Source organism: Argentina silus, assembly GCF_951799395.1.
Source record: "Argentina silus genome assembly, chromosome: 2".
Taxonomy (NCBI): Eukaryota; Metazoa; Chordata; class Actinopteri; order Argentiniformes; family Argentinidae; genus Argentina; species Argentina silus.
The window spans coordinates 22,564,431-22,589,372 of NC_139656.1; the positions used below are offsets into that span (position 1 = coordinate 22,564,431).

General features: G+C 40.5%; 4 protein-coding genes across 5 annotated transcripts; 2 read left to right on the forward strand and 2 right to left on the reverse strand.

The window, feature by feature from the left end:
* Positions 1 to 238: 238 nt before the first annotated feature.
* On the forward strand, positions 239 to 3,617 carry prdx5 (peroxiredoxin 5). The gene is made up of 6 exons (XM_083690926.1): positions 239 to 406; positions 1,659 to 1,793; positions 1,954 to 2,085; positions 2,624 to 2,662; positions 2,753 to 2,817; positions 3,028 to 3,617. The coding sequence occupies exons 1-6, from the start codon at positions 314 to 316 to the stop codon at positions 3,134 to 3,136; spliced, it is 573 nt and encodes a 190-aa protein (XP_083547052.1). The 5' UTR covers positions 239 to 313; the 3' UTR covers positions 3,137 to 3,617.
* Positions 3,618 to 4,288: 671 nt separating this feature from the next.
* nxf1b (nuclear RNA export factor 1b) lies at positions 4,289 to 14,420 on the reverse strand. The gene is made up of 21 exons (XM_083687779.1): positions 14,203 to 14,420; positions 13,227 to 13,485; positions 12,776 to 12,920; positions 12,607 to 12,690; positions 12,351 to 12,455; positions 12,097 to 12,177; positions 11,849 to 11,918; positions 11,628 to 11,716; positions 11,383 to 11,490; positions 10,351 to 10,460; positions 7,027 to 7,063; positions 6,749 to 6,820; positions 6,540 to 6,595; positions 6,139 to 6,246; positions 5,954 to 6,012; positions 5,521 to 5,636; positions 5,388 to 5,430; positions 5,170 to 5,242; positions 4,868 to 5,050; positions 4,643 to 4,703; positions 4,289 to 4,466 (listed from the first exon to the last, which is right to left on the reverse strand). Exons 1-21 carry the CDS (start codon positions 14,234 to 14,236, stop codon positions 4,428 to 4,430), a joined length of 1,932 nt encoding a protein of 643 aa, XP_083543905.1. The 5' UTR covers positions 14,237 to 14,420; the 3' UTR covers positions 4,289 to 4,427.
* Positions 14,421 to 14,945: 525 nt separating this feature from the next.
* On the reverse strand, positions 14,946 to 21,431 carry bscl2 (BSCL2 lipid droplet biogenesis associated, seipin). Of its 2 annotated transcripts, none has more exons than XM_083693486.1 (11): positions 21,307 to 21,431; positions 19,519 to 20,074; positions 19,096 to 19,177; positions 18,858 to 19,001; positions 18,357 to 18,491; positions 17,886 to 17,983; positions 17,510 to 17,651; positions 17,307 to 17,385; positions 16,917 to 16,997; positions 16,762 to 16,806; positions 14,946 to 16,643 (listed from the first exon to the last, which is right to left on the reverse strand). In XM_083693486.1, exons 2-11 carry the CDS (start codon positions 19,857 to 19,859, stop codon positions 16,474 to 16,476), a joined length of 1,317 nt encoding a protein of 438 aa, XP_083549612.1. In that variant the 5' UTR covers positions 19,860 to 20,074; positions 21,307 to 21,431; the 3' UTR covers positions 14,946 to 16,473. The 2 variants fall into 2 exon arrangements, with proteins under 2 accessions (XP_083549612.1, XP_083549613.1); XM_083693487.1 differs by having other exon boundaries at positions 19,519 to 19,862; positions 21,307 to 21,394.
* A 2,338-nt stretch (positions 21,432 to 23,769) lies between these two features.
* gng3 (guanine nucleotide binding protein (G protein), gamma 3) lies at positions 23,770 to 24,319 on the forward strand (the record flags this gene model as incomplete). Its single annotated transcript, XM_083690415.1, has 2 exons — positions 23,770 to 23,868; positions 24,191 to 24,319. The coding sequence occupies 2 exons, from the start codon at positions 23,770 to 23,772 to the stop codon at positions 24,317 to 24,319; spliced, it is 228 nt and encodes a 75-aa protein (XP_083546541.1).
* Positions 24,320 to 24,942: the final 623 nt, after the last annotated feature.

Consider the following 24,942-nt stretch of genomic DNA (forward strand, 5'->3'; position numbering starts at 1 on the left):
CTCCCAAAAGCCACATAGTTCTCGACCTAGCAGCTTTTGCCTCGTTTACGATACGAATCTAAAAGTTAAAACAACAAGATCCATGTCAAGTCCATACGCCATAAGCTGCAGATTGTAAACATAACTGATAAAAAAAAACTGTTAACGTTGCTAGCTGTTGTTGTGCACATTTATCCACGCCCGCTGTGACGTACAGCACCGCCCACCGGGCGGAATGGCGTGAAAGGAGAGATTCCCGTTTTTTCCGAATAATGCTCTTGTAGTCGCTGGGCCTGGTTTTGCTCTCACACTACGTCGTAAAGGGGCTCGCTCAATGATTCCAACATCAGCAATTCTGAAAGGCTCTCGTGCCGTGCAGTGTGTTAGACCGATACACACCACGTTCTTTGCCAACATGCCAATCAAGGTAAGAAACACGATAAAACATTAATGATCCAAAAATAACGCTCGTGTTATTGACCTTGACTGCAGACACTTTATTCTGGGTTTGTGAACATGTTTGTCACATTTTCTTGCGCAATGACGCATTTATCCGCCATGCTAAATCGTCACATATCTTAAAATGCCCACTTTCGAGATGGAGATAGTCATTACCCGGCGATGCTGTATTTAGATAGATTAGACCATCGGATAAGGGCAAGATAGACAATGCTCTTAATTTTTAGGGGAAGCTATACGGCCACATTGCATTGCACCCCCTTAGGATATAGGGTACAGCCAAGATCTAAAGTCATGACTTATAAGTCCTATCTGTCTTATGTTGTTTATTTTGATTTTATTATCCTACTGATCGCAATTCCAATTGTAGCCTCATGGAGAATGCAGGCCTCTAAATGACTCAGCAACTCTGTCTTGCATGTTTCTATACTTTATAGGTTGCTAAATTGTTTTGTAATAAAATAGGGGTGAACATTTAGAACTGAAGTTGACAGTTAACATGTCAAGGCAAGTGACAGTTTGTTTATACAGAATAGTACATAACATACGTGCATTACACACACAAGTAAAGCAATTAAATGGTATCATAGATAAACAGTAAAAAGTAAGTAAATGATATTTTCCTACGAGTAGGCTATCATAACATGTCCTACAATTCTTAATTTTGGAAGTACAGACACAGGATAGTGAAATGAATTACGTCATGGAGCCCCCATTAAAAAACAAATGGTATTGTGCAAGTAGATTCCGGAAAATTGTCAACACCACAGATGGAAGTGTGTGTGTGTGTGTGTCTCTCTCTCTCTCTCATATCTATATATGTGGGTACTCTTCTGGATATATTTATAAACAGACTTTGAAAAATATTTCCTTACCATTTTGATATCTGCACTAAATCATTGCCAGGGGGCAGGGATCTGCACCTCCTTGTGGTCAATACTGATATTCACCCTACAATTCCTGAATAATGTTGAGATATTCCCTCAGATATACCAATCACATTTAATGTAATAATGTAATAATTCCTTTGCAGACACTTCAGTGGCTTGACCTATCATTGAAAGACATCAATACATTTTCATCAGTAATAGATTGACCCATTTGCAGAACATTATAGTCCAACCACTTTTGGAAAATTAGACTTACACCTATGAGTAACATACCACTTAGCCTACATCTATTGTTACACTTATATATGTTGTTCACAATCCACACACAAGGTTGGAGCAACCCTTCCAGCTGTGGAGGTCCAGGAGGGTGAGCCGGGGAATAAGGTTGCTATGGACCAGCTCTTCAAGGGGAAGAAGGGAATTCTCTTTGCTGTGCCAGGGGCCTTTACTCCAGGGTGCTCCAAGGTAATGTCCATTCAGATGATCCTCATTTCACTTAATTCATACCATGGATACGCATCATTCTCTCTTTTTTCCCCCACTTTCATTGCTCACCATGTAGACTACATTTGAATCCCTATTTTTACCACTTCTCCGTCTTTTGCTCTTTGACCCCTATGTTCAGACTCATCTTCCAGGTTTTGTAGAGCAGGCTGCGGAGCTGAAGAGCAAGGGTGTGCAGGAGGTGGCCTGTGTCTCCGTTAATGACGCATTCGTCATGGCTGCCTGGGGAAAGGAGCATGGAGCAGATGGCAAGGTGTAAAATGCTGTTGAAAATGACATGCTGTCACTGTAACCTTCAGGCTTGGTCCTGGGAACCTACATACTCTCACTCCACATATGTATCACTATACAAAGGTTAATTACAATAATGAGAATCAATTTTAACACAAGCATAACTAAAGGCTTTTTACATATACAATATGATGTTAAATAGATCATTGGCTTTAACTGATTGACCTTTCTAGTTTCTAGTGTTCACAATGTCATCCCTCGGTCCCCAGCACTTTAATTAGATAGTGTGGTGTTTTGGGAACTGTGGCTCTAGTCTCAACTTGATGTGACCTAACAGATGGTTATGGCTTTGAGTGTGCTATCGTTTCCCCTGTCACTTACAGGACCTGCTTGAATAAATGTTTAATTTAAAGACGTTTAAGGTTCTGTATGTACAGTATGAAAGCATTAATGTAATGCATTACTTTCATGCTTGCATACAGTATGTTTGAAACCTTAAACTTATATTATGCATGCACAGTATGTATACTTCAATGTTAAATGTCTACTTTCCTTTGCAGGTGCGAATGCTGGCTGATCCTACAGGAGCATTCACTGAGGTCAGATATTTCTGAAGAGCCTTGATTTTAGGCAAGCTTCCTCAAAATGTACTTTCCCGATTTGTAATGCTTACTTTATTTGCTTCACAGGCAGTGGATCTGTTACTAGACAATGATCAAATTGTGCAGGCGCTGGGGAACAAGCGGTCCCAGAGGTAAGGACCCTTTAACCCCTCTACCAGTGTTGAACTTGCTGCAATACCTGCACCCCTGAAGGCATTGGAGATTTTTAAACAAAATTTCACACTCATATCAACATCCTGTCTTTCACTCCATAGTAAATCATCTTCCTCCATTATTGACCATCAACTCCAATAAAGCCAAAATGCCCAAAGCAATGTAGTATACCATATCCTTTATTTCAGGTATGCTATGCTGGTGGAGGACGGAGTTGTGAAGAAGATCAATGTGGAGCCTGATGGTACTGGCCTCACCTGCAGCCTGGCCTCCAACATTCTCTCTGAGCTGGTTTAGACCGGTTTGAAACCAGCTCCCACCAATCACCGCAGAAGTCTAACCTTAGTTACTTCTAAATCTAGTTTACCCTCTTTTCACATGCCTGTGCAAGCATTGTCTCAGGTGGTGTGGAAAGTAAATAGTTGTGGTTACAGCCATTGTATGATTCATAAGATGCAGTTTGGCAACTGTTAACTTGAGATTTGTTTTTGTAATATGCTTTGAATGGGGAAAAACATGATGCTCTTTCAGTGGCTGGTCTCCTCTGGGATTGGGGACTTTCTGGATGATGGCAGGACAGTCTACTTTGTATTATTATTGACTGGACTGCTTCAGAAGATTGGCCATGAAGTTGAGGGCACAATATCAACTGTTATCATGTTAGGCCAGAGGCAGGAATGAAACTCACTTAATGCGCACAAATCTGAGTTGAATGGCGTAGCACATTCCTTTCTGTAAAGCTTATTCTGTTACCTAATAAAGTTGGCTTTAAAAGCAATACTTGTGTGAATGTTTATTGCTGTGACCTTTTTCTATACTGTAGAGACACTGTTTAGGTGTGTTCTAATCATTATTAGGTTGAAAGGCATGCCAAAAGTCACTTTAAATCATTGGCTGTGTCCAAATGTTCATACTGCCTACTGACCAAACAGTAAGCAATACATACATTCTATAGCCCACCCCCATGTCCTGCACCAATGAATTGTGGGACTGAAATTAGAATTTACTTCCTGAATAGTGTGCAGTGAATTTATACAACATGGAAAGGCAAGGATGTATGGCGTCCTGGCATTTTTTGCATACTCTATTTTGGTAAATGTCACATACTGTAAAACTTTCTAATCTTGTATAAAATGCCTACTATGTAGTATAAACATTATACACATTAGGACACAGCCCTTATCTGCTGAACAAAGCTACACTAACTTCGTCGAAGTAAAGCCAATGGCTACACACACTCGTTCTATTGTCACAATGAAGGCCAAGTTTGATGCGTTGGTCCATCAGACTTTCTCGCATTTGGGCGGAAGTGTCTGGGAACGAGACTAAAGCTACACTAACAATGAGGTGGTTTTAACATTGTAAATGAATGCAGAATACTTTTGAATTTCAAAAAAACATTTCAAAACATTTGAATAAAATCCAGTATATGAAATGAAAAGCAGGCTAGAATGTTAATTAACTTTAATCATAATCAGTACACAATTAATGGAGTAAATCCTTGTGTCCTCTTCCAACCAATTTGGCGAGTTTGTTGAGAATTAAAGAAAAAGACAAAAATATTTAAAATGTTTAACAACCATCCTTTTCACTTTATGAAAGCGACATCTGGGATCTTTCCTTGAGCCTGGGGAGAGAGAAAAAAAAGTCAGCTAAAAGCAAATGTCAGACTTCTGAGAACAGAAACAAATATATCTAAATATATTTTTAAACCAATTTTCTATCCCTTACTAGGATGATGATTTGGGTCAAGGAATGTGGAGATAATTTTTTTTATAGAGCAATAGGAGGCCTTTTTGTTACCTTGAGGCCTGTGTAGACCTGGGCAGCCTTGTTGAAATCCCAGTCATTGTCCTGCAGGCACCTGAAAGAAACAATAGCAAAGTTGGTCAGAATAACCAAAACTAACAACTTAAGTGTTTTCTCCTCAAAACTCTAACAAAACTCAAAACATTAACAAGTCAGTAATGAGACAAATATGAATCATTCAAGGGTATTTTACCCCAAGGAGGTAACTGCACAACTTACTTCTGGGACCATTCCAGGTTCATGCCAGACTTTAGGGAGAAGGCAGAGAGCATCTCCTGCTGTGGGGCAGAGAGGGTGGGTACGGGACTGCTGGACGGGGTGGGGGCAGGTGCCACGAAGGCACGGCGGATCTCCTCGGTCGTAGCATTGCGTACAAATAGCTCGTCGTTCACTATACAAAGACTTACATAGAAAACGTTATTTTAGTCTTGTGTTCTTGTAGCCCACGTAATTTCTGGAAATATATCAACTAAACAAAGTCTGTCTAAAAAGTATGGTGTAGTACAGATAACAACACTTACCTGGTACCTCCAGCTGGAACTGTGACAAACACTCGAGAGAAGGCTCTTACAGAGTCTCTGGATTTGCCTTCAACTTAGATGAGAGGAAATATATGCATAGTCATTAGCTTCTTTGTGAGAGAATGTGAGACACTTGACCAATAGTTGTTACAAGGACGATGAAAATAGTCAACAGTATAAATGTTGATGTTGTATAAGTTAAACGTCAACAGACATACCTTCTTTGAACACTCCACTGACAGTGAAAGACAGTAAGGTGTTCTGTGAAAATAGAGGGAGAGACAACTATGAGGTGAAGCACAGTCATGGGCTTCGCATGCAATGGGACAGTTACAGGCAAAATCTACTCACGGTGAAGGTGTTGACGTCCACATTCAGAGAGGCTGTGTCATGCTGCGTCTTGGGCAGTTCATTCAGGAAAGCTACCACATTCAGACGAGTGTGCTTCAGTAAGCGGAAGCGTGTGGCTGGAGAAACAAAAAGGGCAGAAGGATTCAATATGACCATCAGTGCATCAGCCTATGAAGTCTCTCGATTCCGTGTCTCTCTCCCTCAAAACGCATTGGATAAGGCCAGAGGGGGGGGAAAGGAGAGGAGATGTGAGGTATCTAGGAAGCTTTTGAGATTCATCCATTGTGTTTCTTTTCCTTTTTACACAATGACAACAACAATTGGTGCGAAGTTTCACTGCCAAGCAGAACTCATATTGACGTATATATTGCGGAAGAGATGAGTTGTGATATCAAACAACTCTGAATTACTAAATTAGAGGAAGGAGACTCACTGGGATCTTTGAGCTTTTTCAGGTTGCGACTGTCTTTCTGGTAATCTCCAAGACTGCACCTACAGACAAAGGGAGACGATGGCTGACTTAGAAACAGAGACAAAAGGAGAAAGAGACCAACTGACGACCAACTATTGGTATCATGCTGCTGGAGAAACATGATATTGATGACTGGTCAGGGGTACCTGGAAGGGTTCTGCATGGAGAAGGGCATGCTTAAGGAGAAGGTTGCTCCATCGTGGTAGGCATCTAATAAGGGTTGTCTGTCTCCGGAGTCATACACACTGTAGTATCTGAGAAGAAAAGTCACCATGTTATTATATATTATTAAAAGATTGTACTTACACATTAAATACATTTAGACAGAAACATATTTGACCCAACTAGATCAATGAGTCTTATCTGAGGAAACAAAACAAATGAGGCCAAATAATGCAGCTTTTTTTGCTTTAACCAAAACAAAACAAAAAAGTGTGATGATGTGAATGTTAACTGCATTGGCATAACAGCATATGTGTTTGTGTCTGTGTAGTGTGTATATACTTGTTTCTCCTTACTGCACATATCAGAATTGAGTGAAACTCACTGTTGTAGGAAGCCAAGGACTGGAGTCTTGATGTCTTCAGAGCAGAAGTAACTGGGCTGAGACAGCAGTGGCAGAGGGTGAGCATTTTCAACCAACATAACAACACTTCCTCTGAACACATGGTTACTGGGTGTGTGAAATGTCTTTGGAGACACTGGCTATTTATGAAAATGCTGGCACCTAAATGAGGCAATGAGGTCATTTATTACCTTGCAGGGTGGAAGGGCAGCAGGAGTCACCTCAACATCAAAGCCAATGGGCGGGGGAAGATCTTGACCATCCTAGTGAGATATAGGAGAGAAAACAAAGAAAGAAGACAATGGCAATCAGACAGTTTTCTTCAAGACATAACTAGCCAACTGTGAGTTGAACAGAGAAATGTCCCTTTATGAAATGCTTTAATTGGCACTGAATTGATCATCAAAACTGTTGGCGATAACAATAATGGATAATTAGCCATGCATGGTTAAGGAAACAAAATCTTTACCAGTTTGAGAAGCCTCGGAAACCGCTCTCTCACAGCACTGTCCCACATTCACAAAGACAGAAGATACAAGAGAAAGTAGTTAGTGCTGAGTGAATGTAATGAATCTAGGAGACATCATCTCACCACACGTGCTCATGCACTCACAGCATCCTCCATGGCCAATTATGTGTAACTATAACAGTTATCCAAGTGTTGCTATACTTCCTGTCCAGTAACTGAAGTGAGGGGAGGAACCGAAAACAACCACATGGACTTGAGTCCATTCCTAACTTGGTAAAGAAGCAGCTTCTACTGAGATGCATTCAACTGATTGTTTAGGATACAAAACACCCATGGCTCTTCATTGAATGCGTCAGCTCTGACAGTACTGGTCACAAAAAATTAACAAGAGGTACATTATACTAGAGTGACACATCCTCAGGTGCTCATGTGAATAGTATAACAAAGAATAAAAAATAAAACAAAAAGGCCAAATCAATCTGCAACGAAGACCCCAATTTCACCACCCACCCCTGGCCCCTTTGTCTTGCAACATGGTACTCACCCCACCGTGATACTCACCGTCCCCCCTACACGCTGAGACACACGGTCTTGAAGGGAGGGGGAGGGGTAGGGGTGTGAGTGGGTAAACGTTGGTTGTGTGCACTCATACCAACAAGAGACAAATAAATGCTTTTCACACATATAGTGGGAGTGGATTAGTGATTCTGAGTAGCCATAGGGTGTGGGAACATATGGTAGTAAATACGGTATACAACTAGTCTAATAATGTTTATGTCTGAGCTGTCTAATATACACCCATGTGACCAGAAGAGATAGCAGTAGAAAGTAAAGGTAGAGATCATGTAGCAGAGGTGATGATAGGTTGTCGGAGATGAAGGAGTTAAGATGAAGCAGACATTCAGGGGGTTAATCCACTACATAAAGGCTGGTTAATGTAACACTCATCACATGCCTTGTTGCTTAGAAAACAACCAGTAACTAAACATAAAACTTGTCATCAGTGTATCTCACCAAAGCCATAACAAAAACAAAGAGAGGTAGAGGGAAGTGGTAATGTTATGGAGACAAACATAAAAAGACAGGCACACAGGTGTCAAATTAAAACAGCAAAGGGGAGTTGACTAAATGTTAGTTGAGGAGACCATTAATGTACACACAAATAGAGAGAGAGAGAAAGAGAGAAACAAAGTTGAGCCCTGAGCTCCACTACAGATCACTAATGGGAGGAACTTCTTTCAACAATGGAGCTGTATTCAGAGGAGTATTGATTCATGAACCAATTGCATTGCACATCTTACGGTGTAGTCACAAATGTCAGCTCAATCAATTTGGACCCCACTTCCAAAATGAAGTGACAACTTTAACATTGTATTGGATAGCTAAACAAAAAAAGGACATTAAATGTCCTTAATTGGTTATATATTATTTGGGAAACATGTTGAGAGCAATATTCTAGACATCTTAGTGACCATTCTGAGGTAAGTACATGTCTACATGCCAACAGAATATCTTGTGAAATATTGAACTTTGTGTCCTTCACTCTCAAGGACCTTCCTTTAGTCAGACTGTTACAATCTGAGAATGGGCCCACAAACTTGTGACATAAACAAGCCTCCATTTAGAGGCATATTAGATTTGGGGAATTATGAGAACGCTTGTATTTGGGAACTCTGCTTGGCTCTTTGGTTAAAAAGAACTCTCTCCTTCTCCAACCCCAGGCCTGTAGAGCACAAGTCTTCAGGAGCATCATCTTCTTCTTTTCTTCTTCACCGCAGTGTCTTCTTCACTCAATGTACACTGTACATGTGCTGTGGCCAGATGCGCGACTGTGCCTGCCTTAGGTTGCCCCGGTAAGAGAAGGTGGGATCTTACCCGTCATTGGCTAACCAGCCTTCAACACTGGCCACATTTCAGAGCCTGATTAGAGAATATGGGTGGAGGAGAGGAGGTACCAGCAACCCAATCTTCATTTAGCACAAGCAGACAGTAAAAACCATGTTTCCCATATGAATCAATAAGGATTACTTTTCTGCATGCCAGCTTATTTCTCCAAGCTCTTCCCAAAATATAGTGTCTCAATGACAATCAGGGGCACAATACCGTGGTCAGTATCTATGATAAGCATAAGCCTTTGGTAATACCTCCTCGATTTGAAATACCATGGATTTTGATTTCCTAAATATGGCATAGAGGAGTGTCTGGAGGGAGCACAGGGCCATCTCTACTGCAGAATACGGATGGAGAGAAAAGATCAGCTGCAGAGTTCCAGAGAGGGAAAGAGTGAGAGATAGACTGAGTGACAGACAGACAGACAGACAGACACAAAAGATCACTAAGGCAGTTAGTTGAACCCACATCTAGAAGGTGACAGGGGTAGAGCTATCTGAAGCAAAGAGATTGGCCTAGATATAGGTATGGTCCTCAACTAAGTCATGTGTTGGCTATGCTAAACCATCTGGTGTGAAGACGTTTAATTATTTCAATTTGAAAACCTGGGCATGTATTGCTGGCATGCCTTAAATCAAATTCAATCAATTAAAGACTTTAGGTTTAGATATGTAGTGAACAGTGGTGCTTCCCCAAACACAATGAACATTTGTGACAATCTCAACAACCAGCAATTCATTGTTTCAGAACTGATGTGTTACAGACATCTAAACACTGAGACATTCAATCACCTGTTTAAACAGAGTGCAGTGTTATGGTAGTAACTAAAGATGCTCCGGTCCAATACTAGGCATTGGTATCAGACCGATATTGGCCTAAAATGCTGGATCAGGAATCAGATTTGCTATTTACCGGTCCGATGCCATGATGCAAACTGTCGTAAAAACTTGCCAAACACGTGCGTCGACTGGCGGCTGCACAGCTGAGATGACATGCAAGTGCAGTGACAACAATAACGACCTGCGGTCTGGAATTACTTCACACACAGCTTGTTGCAAAATTTGCAATGAGATTGTTGTGAGGGGTGGCAGTAGCATTTCACATTTCCCAGCTTGAGCATGGTGTTTACGGTTTTTTGATGGACAAGACTGATGCAAAACATAGTACATACACACAGAGCTTGTATACAGCTGTTTAAAAGAAAATAAAGTGGGTATCGGCAATGAAAAAGTGGTATCGGTTCATCCCTAGTAGTAACAGTCTCCTCAACAGAGGTACTTCCAAAGTTTGGCAGAGAGTTCTCCTCCCAGTGCCATGTCAATATATCTCCCCCCCCTCTAATATACAGGGAAGAGGATGCTTAACTACCACCTTCCCCTACTCATTCACAACATACTGTCAACAGAATATCGCCCATTCCATGTGCAAACTGACCTGATGTAAGCAACCTGGTCCTTGAAATGGTCGCAGAGGGGGTTCCTCTCCAGCCAAAGTTCTGTCAGCTTTAGACCCTTCACCCTGTCCAGCTCACGCTCTGTTTTTAACTGGAATGACAGGGGAGTCAACCAGAGTCAAACAACAGCAAGAAATTGCAATGGTCTCGGTCAAACAAAATGAAAGATAGACAAAGGGATGCTGTATACTGTAACAGCTGTTACATCAGGCACCGATACAGAATTGATATGCTCCTATAGTCGATGCCTGCTCTACCAGCTCTACCGGCAGTGTAAGCAGCACATTTGGACATGAGATGCGCGTCTATGCAGCATAATTGTATGCTTCGAGTCTATATCAACAAATCTATGCACATCTCATACATAAACCCATAGTAAACAGCCAAAAAAAGTTGTTTGCTATTCTGGAGCAGTGTTGGGGAACATTACTTTTAAAAGTAACTTCCTAGGTTACAATGTTAATAACTGTGGAAAGTAACTTGTTACATTACTTTTCTGTTACCAAAAACAAAAAACCCTCTGAAGATGCCTTGCACATGTATGTAATTCTTATTCCCAGTAGAAGGCACATTCCACCTTTGCACGTTTCAAGCTTCTTGTTCAATTGACATCTGTGAACTTTATCAATGCAGTGTAACAACGTTCATACAGAAACAGGGTGAGCGCAAACCTGTGGCGTATGTAGGATTTTCATTTGTATTTGCATCGAGAAAGAAAAAGGGAAATAATAACTTGTTTATTTTAAAAACTAACTCAGTAACTGATTACTTACATTGAAAAACGATATTAAATTTCTCATTGCCACAAAAATATTATCTGAGTACTTTATAACGCGTTACCCCCAACACTGTTCTGGACATCCTACACTTCTGGTGTAGCAGGTTAAAAAAAAACATGCTGAAGGAATGCAATGTGACGTTCCTCCTGTAGCAGGCAGCTACCTAAAATGGACACAAACAGGAAATGACAGTGCTCGGTCCCATTGAGCAAAGCCTGGCCCCAGTCTCCTCACCTCGTTTTGAGAAAGGTTGAGTGTCTTCAGGTTGGGAACCTTGTTGACTAGCTCCACCAGGTCATCCAGCCGAAACAGCTTGTTGTTGCTGAGGTTGAGACAAACAAGCTGTAGAGAAATAATATAAAATCCATTCATTTAATTAAATGCTCTGAATTATCTGCGTGGTCATCCCATTTCATTCAGTCAAGACAACATGACTAAGCTCTTCAGTTTGTGGTAACTTAGGACATCAACAGCCATACCTCTGGAATGTTCTCCTCAATGATCTTAATCACAGACTGCATTGAGTTCTTTCTGTTCAACTGCACATCTATGTTCTGAGACACCAGATCTGTAAAAAATAATGTCAGAAATACAGGGAACCATTAGAATGTAGATAATTGTTCTGCTATTAATGTATTTGAAAATGCAAATTGAAGGCCAACACATTGTCGCTGTGACTACATGCCGGTCTTGTGCTTACCTGGGTCTATCCGGATGTTGTTCAAATCCAGGGCTTGCTGAGAGCCATCGAAGCGCTTAGCCATGCATTGCTTAAAAGGGAAAGAGATTACTTTACAGTCATTCGGCCCAAATAGTGCATAATATATCAATTACTCTAAACGCTGAATGTTTCACTTTTCATTCCTAGAGTATGTTGAAAAGAGAAGTCTAAAAAAGTAAAGAAGTTGAGGAGCATTACCTAATTAACACTGTGTCTTATCATCCTACCTTCAAGTGTTCAAGATCCCCCGGTTTCAGTTCAGACTGAAGAAATGCCGGCGGTGAACAGGGATGCATTAGTACGGTCACCTGGGTATGGAAAATACTGTGTTAAAAGGCTAAACCCATGTTTCTAAAGACAATCCCAGAGCTAAATGCCAGGTGCTACTGTAAATTTGTGTATGTTGCCCTGCCGAACAAAACAAATCCCACATTAATGCTAATTGATCATATCATCATTCAGGTGGGATGGGGGACAGTACCTTGTAGTTCTCTTTATCTGTGATCTTCCGAGATACTTTCGACAAGGCATTTGCAGTAGTGGAATCTTCAATGTAGAACTGTGCTCGATTGCCTTCTATGTGGTACTTTGGAAAAAAACAGAGGGAAAAAAATAATATGGTAAATATGGGAGGTTAAGTTATTTTTTTAATTATGCTCTTTCAGGTAACAGCATTTGTTTAAAATTATTGACAGCTTGATCTGTCAGATAAAAATGAGACACAAACTGTGACTTACATGTACTGGGGTGAAAGGCATGGTGCAGATGTTCTGTAATGCCTTCAACAGCCACTCTTTGTCAAATTTCTTTCCATGGGGGATCTGTAAGTCACAACATCAATATGACTGGTTATGATAGGGTCCAAAATGAAACAGCAAGAGGCAATATGAGGCGCAGTAGACTTACAGAAATCTTAAACCAGGTCTTGCGGCCACCTCCTCCTCCATCCCCTCCTCTGTTACCACGACCTCTGTGACCACCTCCTCCACTACCTCTGCGACCCCGGTCAAAGCGTTCATCACCACGGCGATTCGGCCTCCCATAAGGATTACTGTCATTCACAAACAAGGAATAAAAGAATCACTCCTGAGACCAAATCCTGTTCACATCTATAGTTCCGTATGCTGTTTGGATTGTCTACCCTTTTTGTCAAAGTGTGCATTCCCCCTCATGGATGTACAACCATTCAATTGGTGTAAGAGATATGGTGGAAAGTCCCTCTAGGCTGTGCTTTAAATCAATTCAATGCTTTTAAATACATGGAGGAGAGTGAACAACTGCAACCTTCAGCTAGAAGGAAAGAGAATCGGAACAGAGGTAATGGAAATGCTCACTATGCACTTTCACACAAACTCACAATCTGTGTTGAGAGGATCCATCCTGGGAGTTGCCATCCATCATAGCCACGTCTCCATCATCATCATCAAACCTTGCTCTGGGTCCAGGACCACCACCGCCGCCGCCGCCACCGCCACCGCCGCCACCGCCTCCTCCTCCTCCTCCTCGACCCCCACGATTCCTTGGTCTTGGCCCCTGGTCGCTGTACATAGGGGCCCTGAATGGACCTCTGCCTTTGCGGTTACGAAATTTTTGTCCTCCAGCTCTGTCATCATGATCTGGCGCACATAATAGTCTCTACTGTGAGTTAGCACTTCAACAAATGAATTCAATAACACAAAATACTGCTTTATAAATCAACAACTTTCGTATAGTTTCACTATTTCAATGTGTATTGACTGCTTTTCACTAGTAAACGGAGCGAATATCTCAATATAGCCACATGACTGTCAGTCATTTCTCAAACGGTAGATAATGTAGCAGTAGCCGAACTGGTAAACAAATAAACACAATGCTTGAGGGAACGCTAGGCGCGCCATGGATTCAAGGGGTTTGGACTAATCCCTGGAGCAAAACTGTAACCTACATGGCACGTTGACGTTATATGTTTACAAATATAAAACATAATGTGAGCTTTCATGAATTCCAAAATGATTAGAAATCTCCAAAATGCGTTTAATGCCGTTTGAATATGGAATGAAGCGTTCCAGCAATTAGACAGACCCAAGAAAGGTAAACGTGCTAACGTCGGTGTCGTCATATTTAGCTACAGCTAGATAGCTAAGCGTGTTACTAGTATTTGTTCAGCTAACTTACTCAACTGCAGCAACATACAAATGTTTACAAAGTTGACTTTTACTTGTGGTGCTCTTTATTGAGACTTATTCGCCCTCAATAAGAGGGTGGAGGAACTTCATCAAGCGAAGTTGGTTAGCTGCCTGGTAATCTTACTAGCAAGCTAGCTAACAACACTAGCTTGCCAACTCTCTACGTACCGTTGTAGTAACGGGTATCGTCTGCTGATGACATAGTCAGGACCCAAACACAAACCAAAACAGAAATAACTGACTCCAACAGCAGTGGATATAGTTATCTTTGCTAATACAATAAACTTGAGCTCATGCGTAGTAAGGACATTAGCTTTGTTCGTACAGCATGCAATGTAAGCTAGCTATCCAGCGATGTTGACTGTCCTGAGCATGTGCATTACAGTTCCAACTCTGCTCGATGTTCTGTGCTCTCGAGTCACGACTGGTTACGTCATACTCGTTTTGACTCTGGAGACCACCTATGTATGCTGGAGACGATCATCACTTTCATCACTTTTTCAAACTTTTTTGTTTTAAATATATTTATCTTTAGACTACGTTTGTGTACTTGGTCCCATGGTGTTGAGTTTCACAGTGTGTTCCAGCACTGACTGCAGCAGTTCCATAGAATAAGATTCATCAACAAATATAATCATCTACTACATAACTACAATACCGACAAAATAATGGCCAAAAACTGTTGATGCAAAGCAACAGGCAGTCTCTTGGTAGACAATATACCCTATCATGCATTCAAATACACAGGCCATTATTACAGTGTTTGTTATTGCAAAATGTTAAAGGAATCCAGTGTCGGAGTGCATCCACTGCCTGGTCAAAACAAATTCCCATTCACCTCTAATTTCCCCAACCATGAGACACTTAAAATAAATTGCATACCTGGCATAAAAAAGACAATTAACTCATAATTGATAGACTGGCATTTATTAACTCAAGTACCAAGCTTAAATAACATGTAGCATTCATTGCTGGAAATGTATTGTATGTAATAATGTACATTTTTTGCAATAACAGAACGCATTATATTATACACACTACAAGATAATTTACTTGCTTGCAACAAATGTCTTCTTTGGTATGAAATTGGCAGATCAAACATCGATTTGTAAATCAATTTTGAGTATCGTATGAACATGAATACAATAATTATGCATTATCCACAATAATGCTCAAATAGGGCAATTGACATTTTATTCATATGCAAGCCAAACCATATTCCATTCAGAATCATTGCATTGTTACACTCGTTCACCTTCATAAATTAATAAACTTCATCAAAGAAATGACCATAACACAGATCATTATTTTATTATTTATTCTATTGTCACTTTATTTTGTTGTTGTTGTTTTGTGATGTGGGCTACTGTAACGCCTTAATTTCCCCTCGGGAGATCAATAAAGTATCTATCTATCTATCATCTTATACAAACACTACTTTTCATTTTTCAATTTCATTTAACCTTCTTTTATCCTTTAACCATCTTTTAAATAACATTATGTATAACACAGAAAAATACACATATTTTAAAAACATAGTGACAAATAGTGCCCCTGTAACAGCAACAAAAAATAAACATGTTCTAAAGGAAAACATACAATCATTTTTACTGCAAAGGCATATCATTTACTATGAGACTATAAACAGGTAACAGTCTACAGGAGTCAATTTAAAACAAAATAATGTTGTTGTTTTTTAACTCAGAGCTCTAATGGGCCAAATCCCCTTTCTATAATAAAAAGCTGTGGTTCTATATTCTTATGGTAACCAGAGGCTTCCGTCCCAGACTAAGCAATTTATTATGCAGTTGTACCATAGGTTCTCTGGTCATATCCATTCAATCACATTCAATTTACACAGAATGATGGATGTACATAAGAGATAAAGGCAAAACATCTCTCTCATTGCTACAGTGATACTGGATAGGGAATTCAGAGAGCACACAAGGAATGGCATGATTGTGTACGTTTTTCTACAGGGTATGCAAAGGTTGGGATTTAGCTAATTCTGAGAACTTGATTTAGGATTGAGAGTTAGTGTCGCGCCTGATCTTCACATGCAGTAACATCTTTAAACTCCATAGTTGAACTTTAATCTCCATACTCTTCCATAGTTGTTTGAGCACTAACCTTCACTTAATTCACACTAATAAAATACTACAATGAAAAGCGAAAAAGAGCTGAGGTCAGGGTTTAAATGAGGTAAACTTGTTTTGAAGACAAGTAAATAAAAAAGTTCACTAACTAAAATGATACAAGCAATGTTTGCACATGCATTTGTATGTGTGTGTTGGTGAGTGTGTATTTGTGCTAGTCAGTTTGTCAATCTGTTTGCTTAAGTCCATCAGTCTTTGTTAATATCTGTGTGTGTGTTTGTGAAAGGGAAAGGCACATTAAGAGACCTTGGAGTGTGTAATTGTTTGAGCGCTGATCTATGCTTCAAAGGCTCATCCAGGGTCCCTGTCTTTGCCTGAGCGTGGCTTCCCCCTGTTGAGGCACCTGGGGTCCCTCCAATCGGGAATCATCAGACTCTTCCACACTCACATCCGTCTCAACAATGTCAGGGGCCTCCAAGAGCACCGGGGGCTCATCGGCTGATGACTCTGAGGCTAAACCAGGGAGGGTGGAGGAGAGAGAAGTTGAGTTAGTAAATTACTGTCAGTGGACAATGAAGAAATAATCATTAAAGTGAAAGATAGAGGACTTTCTTCTTTGTCCGAAAGATACCTGGCTCGTTCAGGGAATCTATCACCCCTAGTGCCTCCAGCTCCCCTACAAAAATTAATGCAAAACAATATTTACAACTGTACGGACCCCAGCAACATCACAACAGAGTAACTTATGTTGTACATAAAACAGTAAGAAAGACATAACACTCTCACCTTTCTTTTTAACTGATGCTGCCAATCTGGATTCTTCCAATGGGTCAGCCAAGCGATCATCGTCTTTTTCAGGCTTTTTAGCTGAAACACATTCACATTGAACTCAATTTTGATATTTACATGTATTAAGGATAAGTAGTAATCAAATAAGATGCATGTTATGTAGCACATATAACCATAACATAAATGTTATGTAGCACATAACAGAAAGTTCTTGAACTGGCCAAGTCAATCTTCAGATTTAAATCCAATTGAACATGCATTTCATTTCTTGATAAGGTTTTAGGCAAAAAGACCTCAAAACAAACAACTGAAGATGGCTGCAGTACAGGTCTGGCAGAGCATCACCAGAGAAGATACCCAGCATCTGTTGTGGAATAAAACACTCACTCTGTGTGGAAGAAGTTCCCATGCGCTTCCGAGCCTCCTCTCTTCTCTGCTGCAGGCGAGTCATGTCTCCCATCATAACCTAAGGCACAGCCATAAAAAAGCAAACAAAATATTGGGGAACTTTTAAGAACAGGCTATGGATAAACCAGCAGATACATTCTTATGTAGGTGTAGAACAGGAGAGTGGTACTACAGCTACTTACCCTGACCCTGACTTGCTCTGGTGGCCAAAGTCCCCCCCATATAAATTGCAGATAGCCGAAGAGCACAATCACACTAAGGAAGGCAAAGTTACTGGCCACTCCAATCACTGCAGACGTCAGGGGGAAGTTGTACAGAAGGTATCTATAAAAGACAAAGGGATGGGAGAGATGAGACAGAGGAGGATGGAGGGGAATAGGAGGTATGGAGGGGAATAGGAGGTATGGAGGGGAAAGGAAGATAAAATAAATTGTGTTGATGAAATAAATGACAGGAGAGAGAAATAAAGGAGATAGAAAGTAGATGAAAAAAAACAAGTTAAAAGTTAAAAAGAGAAAATCCAATCTATTCCATGTCTACACGGCTGGTCCGTCATACCTGATTCCAGTGAAGTAAGCATGGATTCGGAGCTGTGCTGAATACATCTGTACCCGCCGAGACTGGATCTCAATGACAGCACCAAGAGTGGGTTGATACTTAAAGTGCAGGTTGAAAATGAATACAGAGATTGTATTTAGGTTGGAACACATGAAAATGTACTCCTTTGGATGCTGACCTTTAATCACATGAGGTAGAGGTATTGTTTCATTATAAGCATAAGAAGATTGAATTCTCCTAAAAGCTATGTTTGATTAGAGCTTCTTCACACAAGTGAACTGAAATGGAAGATTTTTTTTTAAATCAAGATAACTGTCAAATGATGATCACAAGATCGAGACATTACTCAGTATTCCAGAGAGAACAGTGTAGATAGTGTGAAATGTTATACGTGTGAAATGTCATAAGTGTATGCTCTGTGGGAGGGGAACATTGATTTGATATGTATAAGGAACCACAAACAGCACTCACAGAATTAGCCTTGTAGTCTGAGAAGAGCTCAACCTCAATAAGCTGCTTCTGCTCTGCCATCCCGGTCATCAGCAGAGGGGAGAACAGTAGAGTACTCAGGCTCTGCAGAAGGCTAGAGCGGTAATGCAGCATAGCCTGATGGTAATGAATGTGTTAATGTCAGAGGGCAAAGGCTGTCAAGTGAGAAGTCAATTACTACTTCTAGATTACACAGAAGTGAAACAGATTACACCAGTAGGAGTTACAAAAGGATTTCAGAGCTCTGTGGGAGGAAGGAGGATTCTGATTGTCCAGTTCAATTCTAACATTGTGAGAGGAAGGATGACAAAGGAAATGTTATGATGGATTGGACAGGTTAAATGGCAACAAGAGCAAACTGCCACCCAATAAGACAAGAGAGAAAAACATGTGGATTGGCTCTGATAGCAGGAAAAGCGGAGGGGTAGAAGGGACAACATATACTGCAAACCTAGCACATAATGACAAGGACTTTACACTCACAGAGCGCGCCACAGATGAGACTGTCTGGCCACCTGTGGTGTAGCAAGACATCCTAATCATGAACATGCCAAGCTGTTCATTGACTGGCGACTCAGGCATTTCCAGCTCTAAAGAGATTCTATATGGCTGACCATAGACCATAACCTGAGAAAGAGAAAAAGGGAGTAGAGTAAAAAGGACAAATAAAACAAGAAGAACATTATATATTAGGAGGATGGTCAATATATGAAAAGCATACCTGGTCTTTGCCATTCTTTAGCAGTGAAATGTTCGCCATGGGGAAAGAACAAATGCCTGAGCTGGAGGAATCACAGTCAGACCTAGAGGCAAGAAGTGGAGAGGGGAAAAAAGGTATTAGAGATCATCAGTTTTTTTTAAGTACAGGTAAAAAAAAAAAAAAAATTATATTAGAGTGTGAGTCAATGGAGTGTGTGGACTTAAATTGAAGCACAAGACAAAACAATGAAAAAAATACAAAAAATGTCTTCACCATGATAGTGGTCCTCTGTGGCTCAGTTGGTAGAGCATGGCGCTAACAACGCTTAGGTTGTGGGTTTGATTCCCGCTGGGACCATATATACTGAAATGTATGCACTCACTGCAATGTAAGTCGCTTTGGATAAAAGCGTCAGCTAAATGGCATATATATGTCTCTCATTACCTGTAGTCATAGTGCACAGGCGTGGAGAAGCTGGCGGTGGGCATGTAGGAGTAGTAGAAGCTGCCATAGAGGAAGATGGACACCCATAGCAGCAGCACTAGAACGCACAGCAAGATGGCAGCCTGCAGTAGAGTGCGACGAGCTCTGAGCAGAGTAACCGCTGCCACATCTTGCAGCCATAGCAGAACCGGTCCCATCACACCACCCATTATGGCTGTCCCAACAGTGACTCTCTCAGGCTGCCGTATCTGGTCCTGACGTCCCAATCCAGTCTCTGAACTCTCCCTGCCTGTTCCTCCTGATATAACTGCAGTCACAAGTCTCTCTCTCTCCACCCTCATACCCTGCTTATTTGGAAAAAAAGCTTTACTCCCTGTTAAATTGAGATGAAAGAACCCCACTTAAAAATTCCAACATACCCTAAAGGGAAACCCTGCATCAATAATATCTACTGTAGTGTCACATCCCTAAAAATGACATTCATTCAATGCTATGGTAACGTTCTTTAAAATCTGTAAAGTGAATTCTTCTTCTTATGAGTAATTTCTGCGGTAAGCTGTAAAACAAAGGAGAAAGTGATTCAGATGATACCAATTAATATGTATTGATTAATTCCTACCTCAATTCAAATTCCCATTATTGACTCTAGTTAGGCTAGATAGACATTTTAGGGGGAAGATTTCCAGTGCTTCAAACAATGTGTTAAAAGCCACAATCTGGGATTAATTTTTCAGCAAAACAGCAGCCCTACAACCTGTTTTTGTAAACAGCTGAGGGTTGGAACTAGGGAAATGTAATCCCTCTCAAATTCCTGGACAGCACTCAAGATGCAAGGATTTACAGTCCATAACATCCACATGATTGTACATATGTTATATAGGCTACAGACAGTTTATTTACTTTGTGTTAGTAAACAATGGAATAATCAAAATGTTGGGTTACGATGATAGGGTAAAATAGTTGTGCTAACATCCAAGTGCTCCTCTCAATCTCTGAGTTCACCACCAAAATTCTACCATAGCATTTCGTGTAGAGCTCCGTATTGGCTAATTCTGCGATAGCTCTGAGTGGTAAACTCGGGAGACCTCATTTCCAAGTGTCCTATTTCCCAGGAGCACTCGAGTGCAGCATAATGGGGCATTCATATTCTTCATGAATCAATGGTATCATAAACAAGAATGATCATTGTTGAAAAGATTCCTAGATTGTGTGGTTGCACTGCCAAGGGAAATGTCAGAGAGGGGGCAATTAGACATGGCAATTAGTAATGAATGTGGTGGAATGACGCGATACAGCCAATGTAGCTAGTTAGCTTTTTTGCGTTAGAGGACATTAATTCACAATTAGGAATTGCGCCTCCCATCCGGAGGCACCAGGTATCCTACATTTACCCCTGTCTAAAAACAATAATCTCGTTTGAATAGGCCATGTGAATCGTCGTTTAGTTTGCAGGCACCGGGAGCTTTGAAACTACTAACCCCACCCCCTAGTATGTCTACCAATGGGTGACTAGTATTAGCTAGCTACTGACAACATCCGAATGTAAAATATAAAAATAAATAGAAACAGATGGGGCTAAATTAGGAATAGTGACTCATTATTCATCAATGTGTGAGATAGCTACTTCACAGTCGGCACACAATAGATAACATATTTCATAATGCAACTCGTGTTTTCAAAAAGCCAGCTTTTATAATAATTTGATGACTGCCCAATATCTTTAGCTAGCTTGCTAGCAACTGCATGGCAAAAAATAATTGTACGTCCATAGTCATAGTGTGTACTCACCTTTGCGTCTAAAGTAGAGTATTATTATGAAAATTAAAACCTAAAGCGTTCTAATATCTGAGCAGAGAGCGACACTTTTCTAGTTTGTTTTCCTGGCTACATGCAAAACTACACCACATGACCACAACTACGCTACGGCAAGGAAGAAGGGACCAAATCCGAAAGAAATTAATATTTTCTCTGAATTTTTAGAAAGAGGCTTTGATATGTTCTCTTTCGAATACATGTATTGTTTTATTTATTAGTGGGCTTGCTTCAGTTGCTAATAACCACTTATAAGCACCCATTTTCTTTAGGAAATGCCCTTTCTTGTTATTAGTGGGCTAACCCTACTTCAACCACTATAGCCTTATCCTCTTTGCCCTAACTCACACCAAAACCCTAAATCCAGCCCTGACTCTATCTCCACCCTTAACCATACCGCTTGCAGTGCATAATGGGAGATGGGAGAGAGGAGGGTGATAGCGTGGACAAGTGATGGGGATCGCTTGGTAGAGATATTTTATCAAGGTGGGAGAGACCATTGACGGCAACAAGATAGAATGTAAAAGACCCAGAGACTGCAGCAGTTCCCATGGCAACAAAGGAGTGTGTGTGTGGGGGGGGGGTGCTGGTGCAAATAAACATCACATAAATACCAACAGTGCACAATATATTGAGTTAGGCTGCGTAAAACTATTTACAAAACAGCATGGTCATCTTGTATTATGGCAATGATTTCTAGCAACATCCACCCCCCCCCTAATTTCCCTCTGTATTGAAGACATGGTATGATCCAGCCCACATAAGAAAATCAATTCCTATGGAGCCCTCCTCCCTGCGCTGGCAGATTCCACTCGCTGCAGAGGGGTTTTTTACCCATATACCAGGAGTCTGGTAGTCATCGTAGCAGAATTGCAGTGCACTGGACTGTACAGAGCAGGGCAGCATCTACACTGTCAATGAGGGGTGGGGTCCAGCTACACTGAAATCACAAACATAGGCAGATAGAGGGTGAGAGAGCAAGCAAGATAGAGAGAGAAGAGGAGGGAGAGAGCACCTGAAGAGGAATATAACAAGGGTAAGGAAGAGGAGGAGGTGATGAGGAATATTAAGAGGAGAGGGAGAGGCCTATAATGGTTTTAATTGACTCCTTTATGGACTGGTCTTTGGCCTCTCTCTTTCTCTAATCATCTATTTCTCTACACACTCCTTGTCCATCTTACATTCATTTTCTTCTAAACCCTTTTTCTGTTTGTCATTTGAGAAGGATTAAGTTAACCACTGGTGGGCAAATATTCCCGGCATGTTTGATGTTGATGTGATTTGACAATATTCACACGTACTTGGTGTATCTGTGTGCTGAGGCGAGTGTAAGTCTGTGCTATTGGCTCAGTTTCTTGAGCCATTCAAATGGTATGTGTTCCTGTTAAACATGTCTCTTAAAAGACTGGGTGTTATGTGTCAGATGTATTACAAAACGGTTTATTTTTCATCCTGTGAACTTGTTTCTATCTATTGTGTATCATCATCTGAAACAAGCTTGTGTGCTTTAACACCTAATTACAGACACAATTATGATCTATTTGAACATAGCTATTTTATGTTATACACCGATTCCACCATATGTAATGTTAAAGAAGATGATACATGGCCTATGGATAGGCTGTACATAATAAGCCATGAAATGTGCTCTTGGTACACATGTTTCAGAGAAAGCACATCTCTTCCGGTCAGATGCACAAACATTTTAACTGACTCAAGCTGACTATCTGTAGAACAACAAATGCACTTCAACAGAGACATATCAAAAGGCCAAAGCTCTTAAATATGTCCTGTGATGTACAGTATAAGGGAGATGTAATAAAAAAACATCTCTTTATTCAATAGATTTATACGAGGTATTGGTTTTCTAGGGCAAAGGGCTTTTAGCATGGGAAGTAGTAAATGTCACCAATGGTCCAGAGAGAGAGGGGGGGACAGAGAGAGAGAGAGAGAGAGAGAGAGAGAGAGAGAGAAAAAAAAAGGGAAGAAGAGAAGAGAAGAGAAGAGAAGAGAAGAGAAGAGAAGAGAAGAGAAGAGAAGAGATTTAGGCATTTTATAGTTTGCTCTGATAGGGAAAGTCAGTGATATCCTAGTCTCACAATGCCAGACTCCACAAGATGTGGATGAACCAAAAAGATGTGTGGAAAATTTCGGAGCAGAGGGAGTAGAATTAGATTGAGTTTCATTAGATCATGTCTGATTAGTCTGATTCATAAAACCGCCTCATTTCATTGATATAAATCCATGTAAATCTAAGCTTTTCTCTACAAATAGTAGGAGCTATTAGTAAGCTAAAAATAATGCATTTCATGTCATGCAATGAATGCATCTTAATAATACTGTATGTTCTCAGCCATCAGTGCTGGGTATGCACGTTCTTTAACAAATGTGTGTGTGTTGTGAATATACAGTATGTGCTTATCCATGGGTCTTGACAGGATGAAAGGAGACACCCCAGTGAACAGTACCATGAGTGTCGGACAAGCCAGGAAGCTGGTGGAGCAACTGAAGATTGAAGCCAGTTTTTGCAGGATCAAGGTTGGACTAATTCAATGTTCAAGATCTATGCTTTAATGCCTTAATAATAAGACTACTACTGCCATGTACTGCTCAGTGATATCAAAACATGGACCCATAGAATAGATGTCAATGGAGTTACAACATATAACTCCTCACACCAGCATTGGATTGTGGTCAAAGACAGAATTTCTTGTCAATCTAACTGATGGAATTGACAACTCACAGCTCTGTATGTATGTCCTGTCAATAATGTTGATGCCTATGGTGAGGTACCCCTCTTTCACTCCAAATTAACCTTCAATCATTTCCAGTCCTGATTCAAACAACTTACCACCCTCAGGTTTCAAAGGCAGCTGCAGACCTGATGGCATACTGTGACGCACACGCCTGTGAGGACCCCCTTATCACCCCTGTGCCCACCTCCGAGAATCCCTTCCGGGAGAAGAAATTCTTCTGTGCACTTCTTTGAGACAAACCAGGGTTTGGCTGTGATAACCAGTCAAGATAGAACAGATGTATGTGCATTCACCACAAACACAACTAATTTAAAATATATACTATTCATGTACTATAGCTTTCTCTTATAAAAAGCTAAAGAATATATTCTCCTAAAAACGTCTTAAGAATCGATACCAATTGGTGCTCTACTGAAAGAAAAAGAAATCACTGAGAAATGTATTATATGTAACATGACGTCATGGAGATTGGAATCATGATGATAGAGACAACCTTGATAAACAATTCATGGGTAATTTTTTTAAATCACAGGCAAACAGGTGGTGGAGAGGGAGGGTAGAAAACATCAAATGTAATCATTTGAAACTTTTAATGCACTTGTAGAAAATATTAATTCTGTAACCTTTCTTAATTTATTTTTATTTTTATTGATATCTTGGCATTACTGTCAACACATTTAAATTCTGTTTGTTGCAATAGTTTGTGTGTGTGTGTGTGTGTGTGTGTGTGTGTGTGTGTGTAGGCCTAGGCCTAACTGTGAAGCTTAAGCAACAGATTCAATTAGGACTAGGTCTATAGTTAATCAACAGTAAAAGGACAAGGCAACACACACTGACTCAATCATTCCACTGGTAA